Genomic DNA, 10,206 nt, shown 5'->3' on the forward strand with positions numbered 1-10,206 from the left:
TGCAGATTGGGCTAGGGACATTACAACTCGACGATCAACCATAGGATTTGTAGTATTTTTGGGTTCCAATCCAATATCATGGCAATCTAAGAAGCAGGGGTTTGTATCCCGTAGCTCCACTGAAGCCGAATATCGCGCTCTTGCTCATGCCTCAGCAGAAGTAGTTTGGATTCGTCAGATACTTGCAGATCTTCATGTATTTCTCCCCGAACCTCCACTGTTGTTTTGTGATAACTTGTCTGCATTGGCTCTTAGCTCTAATCCCGTTTACCATTCCCATATCAAACATATGGATGTCGACTTCCATTTTTTTAGAGAACGTGTACAACGCAAAGACTTCTTGGTGCAATGCATTCCTACTGATGATCAAGTTGCAGATGTACTCCTTACTAAGGGGCTTCATAGTCCAATATTTGTTAAACATTGTACCAATCTCAGATTAGGCACCCTAACTGAGATTTGGGAGGGGGGGATGGGGTGGTGGGGAGTGTTTACCCAATGGTTAGAGTTGTTAGTTGTTAGCACAGTTACTTACTCATGAAGCAAAGAGACTGAGTATATATATATATGTACACTGTATTGTTAAACAATTAATCAAACATATATACTAAAACGTCATTCAGCTTCTCCTCTATTCTTTAGAAACTTGTAGCAAACTCTCTTCTTTCTCTGTCTTCATTACCATGGTTAGCATAACTGAGAGGAGTACAAAATTCTAAAAAATAAAGAAGAAATCAATTATTAGAAAATGTAATATGAAATATGAATTGCCTCCATCAACCACAACCCACATACTAAACGGCTGCCATCATCATCACGGCATAAAATTTTGGCAAGAGTATGTCAACGTTATATGCGGTTTCGATCATTTTGTCTCGTCACCATCAATGGTAAACATGATGGTCTTTTTACTGGCGGTGGATATCCAAACAATACACAAGTCAATAAAGTTTAACTCAATACAAATTACTATAACCACATGTTTTTGTTATTGTTACAGCTCACCTTTAAATGAAGACATTATTTTATTGGACCCCACGGTCAATGGGATTCCAATTTTATACATGTCGCCACCTCTTCGCGTTCTCATCTCTTCATTTGTTTTATCAAGGGCTTAGTTCATTACATTTGGTATTTTGCATTGAAAGAGTCAATTGCGCAAGCGACTTGAAGTTTTTATATTTATAAAAGGAAACAACAACTAACAACCACGTCAATTGGGAAATGGAAATTAATTCCACTGCCTGACTTATTTTGACTTTATTTTCTTTCTTTTTTTATAAGTGGTGATTTAGTCAGAGTCCCAAGTCAAAATTGATAGAACATCATCGTCATACAGTTGAGGAGGATATGCATCAAATATATTTATCTCATCAGTTTCTATTTCCTAAACTACAGCCCTTGTTTGTGAAAGTACGTACATGATTACTTGATTGATGATCCAAAATTATTAAAGATTTGACGTGGGAAATCATTTCTTTAGTTTCAAACCATACCTGGTCTAGTTACAACATGTACATGTACGTATTAGTTATTGGGGATATTTTTACTCATCATTTTAATTTAAGGTGTATCCTTATTATATTTTTCAATACTACACGTGTTCATGAGTATAACTATAGTTAATTTTTTACTTTATATTTAGGAGTGTTTGAGAAAATATAGGAGGATGCTCGTAATTGGGGTGGCAAAACAAGAGATATATGATGCCGAGAGGGGAAGTAGGGCATGGGTTTAGTTACATGTGGAAAACCAAATTTATGAGAAATATTAATACCAAAGTTAAGTGAGCGTTGAGTGACGTGAAGTCCTCCATTTAATCCTCTCATCTGCCTCCTTCATTGCCTCGGTCCCGTTGCCTTTAAATCCCCACCTCCCCTTTCCCACCTAATATCTCACCTCCCCCTCCTCCTCCTCACCACTACCGCCACTACGCTAGCTCTTTAGCTCTATCTCTCTCTCTCTGTCTCTAGATTTTATTTCTTCTCTCTGAGCCCATTGCGGCATTAGCTCCAACTCCTAATAAACAATATCAAACAAACAACACAAAATGCCTCCAATTTTGCCTGACTTCTCCAACTCCGTCAAACTCAAGTATGTAAAACTCGGCTACCAGTACCTTGTCAACCACATTCTCACCCTCACTCTCATCCCCATCATGGCCTGTATTTTCTTGGAGGTGCTTCATCTCGGCCCCGACGAGATTCTCAAGCTCTGGACCTCCCTCCACTTCGACCTCGTCCAAATCCTCTGCTCCTCCTTCCTCATCATCTTCATCGCCACCGTCTACTTCATGTCCAAGCCCCGCACCGTCTTCCTCGTCGACTACGCCTGCTTCAAGCCCCCCGTCACCTGCCGCGTTCCCTTCTCCACCTTCATGGAGCACTCCCGCCTCATCCTCAGTAACAACCCCAAATCCGTCGAGTTCCAGATGCGGATTCTCGAGCGCTCCGGCCTCGGCGAGGAGACTTGCCTCCCTCCCGCCATTCACTACATCCCTCCCAACCCCACCATGGAGGCCGCCAGGGGCGAGGCCGAGCTCGTCATCTTTTCCGCCATGGACGCTCTCTTCGAAAAGACGGGCCTCAAGCCCAAAGACATCGATATTTTGATCGTCAACTGCAGCCTCTTCTCCCCCACCCCCTCTCTGTCCGCCATGGTCATCAACAAGTACAAGCTCAGGAGCAACATCAGGAGCTTCAACCTCTCCGGCATGGGCTGCAGCGCTGGCGTTATCTCAATCGATTTGGCGCGTGACCTTCTCCAAGTGCATCCCAGTTCGAACGCGGTGGTGGTTAGCACCGAGATCATAACCCCTAATTATTACCAAGGCAACGAGCGGGCTATGCTTCTGCCCAACTGTCTCTTCCGGATGGGTGGGGCCGCCTTGCTTTTATCGAACCGGAGATCCGAGCGCCGACGGGCAAAATACCGATTGGTCCACGTGGTCCGGACCCACAAGGGATCCGACGACAAGGCGTATCGGTGCGTGTTCGAGGAAGAGGATAGGGAGGGCAACGTGGGGATTTCGCTCTCGAAAGATCTGATGGCGATCGCAGGAGAGGCGTTGAAATCGAACATCACGACGATGGGGCCGCTGGTGCTTCCGGCGTCGGAGCAGTTGCTCTTCCTTCTGACGCTGATCGGCAGGAAAATCGTGAACCCGAAATGGAAGCCGTACATTCCGGATTTCAAGCAGGCGTTTGAGCACTTCTGCATCCACGCGGGAGGGAGGGCGGTGATCGACGAGCTGCAGAAGAACCTGCAGCTGTCGGCGGAGCACTGCGAGGCGTCGAGGATGACGCTGCATAGGTTCGGCAATACGTCGTCGTCTTCGCTGTGGTACGAGTTGGGGTACATTGAGGCGAAGGGGAGGATGAGGAAAGGTGATAGGGTTTGGCAGATAGCGTTCGGGAGTGGGTTTAAGTGCAACAGTGCGGTTTGGAAGTGTAATCGGAGCATCGAAACGCCGTCGGATGGGCCTTGGGCTGATTGCATCGATAGGTATCCGGTTCATATTCCTGAAGTTGTCAAGCTCTAAGAAAATGATAAAAACCCACAAACATCAAAATGAAACCACAAACAAAGCTTGCATTAAGTTTTGCCCTGATTGGTTGGTTGGTGATTGGTGATTGGTGATTGGTGGTGGGTTTTCTTCTTTGATTCAGTTCAGATATAAGGGCATTTGCTAAAATCAAATATTCTGGGTTAGCATTTACTGTCTCCTACAGTATCCATATCCATCACTTTTCTTTCGTTTTTATATTATCATTTGTTTTTCAACTTTCTTGTCCCTATGAATTTGCATAGAAGCTAAAATATGTTTTTGATGTATTATGCATTCCATATGTAAGGAAAACACAATCGAACTTATTATTGTTGGAGCTTAAAATCAGAAAAGAGAAGAAGAAAGAAAATGAGTGGCTTAGCTTGGTCTTATATATATAGGAGGTAACTTAATTATACTGGTGTTGAAATAAATGAACATAGTTGTTGTGTTTGATTGATTATTCGCAAAAAGAAAGAAGAAGAAGAACATATGCAAATGCAATGCAAGGAGCCTCCCAATAATATGATATTTTGTTTCTTTAAATATTAGATGAATCCTTTCCTATGTGTCTTTGTGTCTTTGTGTTGTGTAAGTGCAGAAACAGCAGGGTGGTTTGGTTTTTAACTTTTGATGGCCTTTCAAAATTCCATTTTGGTTTTTCCAGTTGTTGTGACTCGTGAGGTTGTGCATTGACCAGTTGTGCCAATTTTGTTTGGTATTTTGTTAATTGAATGAAGGGGGTATCGTGTCGTATCGGTGGCATGATATATACGTGAGTCATTTAAAAACGAACCGAATTTAGGGTTGGATGCCAAATTATAATAAACTCTGTCTTGTCTTCCAATGAGAATATGAATTGCGATCGATAACCACTCTGATGTTGATAATTGATGCAAGCCCCCACTGTAGAAGCTCCCGTTTGACTGGAACTACAACCTTACTCTTGTCTAATCAAATCATCTATCTTCCTCTCCAACGGAAAACATGGGCGGCCCAATCCTCTCTCTCTCTCTCTCTCTCTCTAAATGAATGCCTTGAGCAGATGATGGAAGAGAGAAAAAAACTATACGAATTGAAGGTTTTCCTCGTTAATTAAAAAAGAATAAAATCAATATTGTCATCGTCTACAAGAGCTACGTACTACAACTCATTACAATAATGATATGGTACAGAGGTGGCTGGTATATATATTGGTTTCGTGTTAAATTATAAATCTTGCGTATGTAGGTACATTTTTATCATATATATAGTTCCAATTACATCTAACATCATGTTGATCGCTCTTACACAAAATAAGATCAAAATATATGATCATATATATATATATATGAATAAGTAGTATAGTAGAAAAAACAAAAAACTCAGAAAGAAAACAAGTGAAGAAACCCTAGGGGTGGCGGCTACCCCCCACCCTTCTACTCCTCCCTTCTTCCTTGCCCATGCTTTCCTCTTGTACTTTTTGTTCTTGTTTTTGTTTTTTGTTTTTTGCAGACTTGGTTCTGGCTAGCTATGATCCCGTCGATTTTCATAGAAAAGTGTGTGGCAGAGGGTGGAGGAGAGTTAGAACAAGAAGCTTCAGATCTAGGGGTTTATTCCCCGTTGGATTTTCGGTTCTCTCCTCTTGGCATATTTGGTTGTTTATGTTATGGTTCTAGATGGCTTTGGTTGTTCATCATTTGTAGAGTAAAGTGTTGTTTCTTAGATTTGGTGTAGTTTGTTATTAAAGTCCATAAACTCTATGAGTTGTCTGGTTTTCTCTTTTAATTCCCATAAATTTTGTTGAATTTTCTGGGTGGTCTAGTTTCTCTAGGAGAGTTATGCCAGTTAGCGGCTAGGTTTTGTCATTGATGTAACTGACTTGATCTAGGACAACGTTTAGATGGTATATATGGATTTTTAGACAAGTTCTTTGTGATTTATTCTCTTCAGATTGTTTTAGCTTTAGAGCTGACTCTAGTCACTAGGAAAGCTTTACCATGTCTGTCGTATTGCTAATCAAGATAGCTCTCTATGTAATTTTTCAATTGACCTAATAAAATACTAAGTTTGGTAAAAAAAATATAAAAATATGTAGTACTATCATCACATTATTTATAATGGGAGGTTGTTAATTGACACAACAACTACTTATTTGTGATATGCAGCTCACCAGTTCTACATTTACCATATATATATGCTATAGCAAATGCGAATCTACTTATGCATGTTCTTATACGTGAATGGTTTCATCTATGTGAGAGATGGATGCAATAGAAATATTTTGTTCAACACGTAGTCTTAATAGGCCTTCTCCAATGGTCCTAAACCCAAATTTTCACCCATCCAAAAAGTAACTATTTGGGTTTTTTCCAGACTCAAACTGTTTTTTCACCCAACCTTTCATACTCGAATTTTAAATCCGCAACTTTATTAAATTGTTTAAGAATGGTTTAAGTCTAATTTTTTTTAAATGGATAACTTTTCTGTATTTAATTTTTTAAAATAACTTCATAATTTAATTTTTTTTAACAATTTGACCTAAAAAAAATTTGAAACTCCACAAATATGATTTTTGGTATATAATTTGAGAAATTAGTGGGTATTTATAGAGTTTGGAGTGAATTTTGGAGTTGAATCTGATTTAGATTAATTTAAAATATTATTTTGACCGTTTGATTTAAATTTCACCCGTTGGATAAATTTAATCTAGATCGTTGATTTGGGTTACTATTGGAATATAAAAATAAAATAAAATAAAAAGATGTTTGAATTGTTGCCGTTGGATTCCAATGGCAACGTCACTATCGCTTGTCATGTGGCGAGACAAAATATGCAAGACCCACAGTGCGGGTCCCAGTCGCCCCTCCTTACACATGGACTGCGTTAGTCTTGAGTGGGCTCCACCAAAAAGTTTTCCAGACAATAACTGGATTGGTATTTGGCTTCAAGTTTGAATTTTCCCAAATTTTAGCCCCTTACTTTTCTTGGGTTGGAAGAGGAATTTGATTAAAATTTGGGATGTTTTGAATTTGGCCTCATGAGTTGGAGATGACCTTACGAAATTGTCCTTCCTTGAAGACAATTGTTCCTACCATTTTGTTCAATCAATGTATACAAAGATGCCAAAGTAACAAGGTTTTGTGGACCACCAAATAAAAAGGGATATAGCTCTCGTTAATTAATTTTGTTGCAGTGGTGTCGAAAATGCAGATAAAGAGGAGGTCCTGGAGTTAAAGCTATAAAATTGAAACCGTTCATCAAACCCACTGCGTACCAGCATATATTGGTGAACCAATTCATGATTACATTACAGGTGGAGAGAGAGAGATGAAGAAAATAAATATGAATATGATATTATATACTGTTTAGAGCATCCGCAATGACGCTCTCTATTTCTTAGCTAAAATTTAGCTAAAAATATAAGAAAGCTATTTTAGGAGCTCTCTAAAAAATTTCAACTCCAACCATACTCCCTAATTTGGAGAGTCATAAATGCTATAACTCTTTTTTGATTGGTCCATCTCTATTATAAAAAAAAAAAAAAATAGTTAGCATTAAATAAAGGTTTGAAATACTCATTAAATAAGGCAGCATTAAATTATAGGGAGCCACTAGGAGTTCTTTCTCTCTCCTCAGATTTAGGAGCTCCTAGAGGACTCCCTATTTTAGGAGGTGAATAGGGAGCATGGTTGGAGTTGCATTTTTACAATGCCTCCCTAAAATTTGTCTAATGAGGTGGTTTGGGGAGCCCATTGCGGATGCTCTTACTTTTTACAGGGGACATTTATTGATGAAAAATGCTAGAGGCACCAAATCTCTAATAGAGCGCGGGACCCGTTGTATTAGCGGGTTCCACCTCTATTAGAGAGTTGGTGCTCAAGTTGGTGTCCAAAGTTGGTGCCTCTAGCACCACCCTTTATTGTTTCACCCACACAACATCAAAGTGAAGAATCCACGCTGACAGCAGGGGAGGACTTGGGTGGTGTAAGTGGTGCCATCATATAGAGCCTTTGAAAAAAAAAAATTCTTTATATTATATATATTAATATTATAGGAATGACATATATATGTACTTTAAGGGGCGAAGTCACACTGGGACTAGTGAGGTCTCGGGCCCCCACTCAAATTTTTTTATATTTTAAAAGTAATATACTGTTATGTATTTCTATATGTATATTATTTCAAATATTTTACATTTTGATATGTACCCACATGTGTTGTGGCGTTTCTATTAAGGCATGATATGTACCCACATGTGTTGTGGGGTAGATCTATTAAGGCACAAGGATGTAAATAAGGAAGTACCCCTTGTTTGAATTTAAATAAAAATACTAGAAAATCAAATTCCCACTAAATCAAAATATGAAAAATCGGTTTTAGTGTAAAATACGATTTAGGCTAAAAATGATGGCTCATTAAGTCAATATATACTTCATACTAAAATTCCATAAAATCAAGTTTTCTTATTTGATGTGTAAGGAATAAAAGCCGCCAAAAAATATATTGAGAAAATGATTATTCCGAAGAACCATTTTTCATACTTAGTCAATATTTTTACATAAAATATTTTTTCATGTATGATATGAATGCATGAAGGGACCTAAGGTTTTTTTTTTTAATTTGTGAAATATTGATTTTTTTTTCTTTCTATTGGGTTTAATGGGGGAAATAGCTTTAAAGATATTTGCTAAATTGCTACCCTTTGTCTATCTCTTGCAATTTTTCTTGCTTAGAATGTATTTGTCTATCCCTTTGTCGAGGACAATTATGATTGCAACCAATAAGCAATATAATTTTTGACATATGTGTACTATTTTTTGTATGTATTGTGAGTTCGAACTTTTTATTCTTTTTAATTTGTTAGAGACCCTCACACACATGAAATCCTGGCTTCGCTACTGCTTTAGAGTGCTGCATATTATCACAAAAGTGTGTGTGGCAGAGCTGGCTTCGCTACTTCTTCCACTAAAAAAAACTACATGGTTTCTTCTTTCTCTTAAACTCTGATTTTCTGGTAAGTAATCATCATCATTCATCAATATCTCTTTGGTTCATTTTTTCAATCCTTTGACAATTTTTGTCACAAGAAAGATTGAACGGATTAGTTTTGATTTGAATTGGAAATGAACTTCTAGAAAAACTTGATTATGAACATTTGATTGATCATTTCTATTCTAAAAATTCAAGAAGATCAGTTTTCAAACATTAAGTATTGTATTGGGTGTTTTTTTTTTCTTTTGAGGAAAAAACTCTTGAAATAGTTTTAATTCTTCAAATAAAGATAACAAATATAATGTGAATGATTTTTGGATAATAAGGTATGTTTTTGTCATTACATGTTTATTGATGATGACTTTTAGTTATAAATATTTTTGTATTAAATTATGTTAGGCCCCAATTTAAGTTTAGCACAAGGTCCTCAAAATGTCAGGGATGACCCTGGCTGACAGACGAACAGGCTTATTGTGTACAAGTACAGTCTACAATACAAGCGAGAAGAGAACGTTATAAAAAATATAGTTTTCATTTTCTGTAAAGCCAAATACAAAAACTTTATATTATAAATAACATATAAACAAAATTCGAAAGCTTTTAAGGTACAATGAAATTGAAGAAAATAAATTAATAGGTAAGTAAAGACAAAATAAATAATAAGTAAGAAGGTGAGTTTGGTATGGTGAAGCACGTCAAAGACCCTGTTCTAAAGCCTTTGTAGCCTCCCTACGTGCAGGTACTGGTGGTTTACAAAACTCCAAGATACAACCCCTTGTACACAAACTCAAGATCCGCTATGAGCACGTTCATAGATGGATATAGGTATCCAAGTCACAGAACCATTGCCAAGATAATAATATAAAGTAGGGAATATATATAAAAGTAGAAAATGAGAGAATTAGTTTGTGGTGGTGATTGTGATATGTGATATTATGATGATGTACTGTGTGTGTTTCAAATGTGAAGGAGGAGTGGCCTTTTATAGGCATCCAATAACATGTAACCTTCACCAACCAGAAAATTAAGGCATTCAATATATAGAAATAAAACCTGAATATTAAATATTTATAACCCCCCACAATAAATAAAATAAAACAGCCAAAATAATAAATAAATAAAACGATTAAATTTTTAAAACCTTTTAAAATTCCAACAATCCCCCACAAGGTTTTCAAAATTTACCATGACAAAAAAAATAGTGAAATATATATATTTATATATAGGCAATATAATACTATGTAATAAGTGTAGGTGCCTTTTGGGCTTGAACCTTCACTTAGTGATGATAGTCTCCATTTGAGGAACTTGAGTGTACACAGTATTGAACTCGGCACCTTTGACCAAACTTCAACATATCCCACACATAGTATTAGTTGAGACTTGGATGTGGGGTTGCGCTATTTATGGCCATGCGCTCGTCTTGATTCTCATGAGAGTTACTAGAGAATAGCCAAATTCTAATAGTCGCGGCCTCACGACGTCTCTCACTTAGGTGAGTTCTCCAAGAGTACATGTGACCTGCACCCTGCGGGAGTTTGCCCGCCTCGAAACTCATTCCGGGATAAATCCCTTCCCGACGTCACATGAAATAGCACTTTTGCCTTAGGGATGAGTAGAAGAATATATCAAGGATATCTCCATAATTTTATCAGTGCTATATGAGTCACGTAATATGGATTGTT

The 10,206-nt window shown here is 37.8% G+C and overlaps 1 protein-coding gene across 1 annotated transcript; it reads left to right on the plus strand.

Annotated features, from left to right (window-relative positions):
• The first annotated feature begins 1,846 nt into the window (after positions 1-1,846).
• On the plus strand, positions 1,847-3,963 carry LOC110757133 (3-ketoacyl-CoA synthase 6). The gene has a single exon (XM_088247073.1). The coding sequence runs from the start codon at positions 2,051-2,053 to the stop codon at positions 3,539-3,541; it is 1,491 nt and encodes a 496-aa protein (XP_088103199.1). The 5' UTR covers positions 1,847-2,050; the 3' UTR covers positions 3,542-3,963.
• The last annotated feature ends 6,243 nt before the right edge of the window (positions 3,964-10,206 follow it).

The sequence above is a fragment of the Prunus avium genome, chromosome 1, assembly GCF_965620075.1.
Source record: "Prunus avium chromosome 1, drPruAviu1.hap1.1, whole genome shotgun sequence".
NCBI classification, from domain to species: domain Eukaryota; kingdom Viridiplantae; phylum Streptophyta; class Magnoliopsida; order Rosales; family Rosaceae; genus Prunus; species Prunus avium.

What these genes read in the sequence shown, in the direction of transcription:
- LOC110757133 (XM_088247073.1), top strand. Translation starts at nt 2,051, where the DNA reads ATGCCTCCAATTTTGCCTGACTTCTCCAACTCCGTCAAACTCAAGTAT.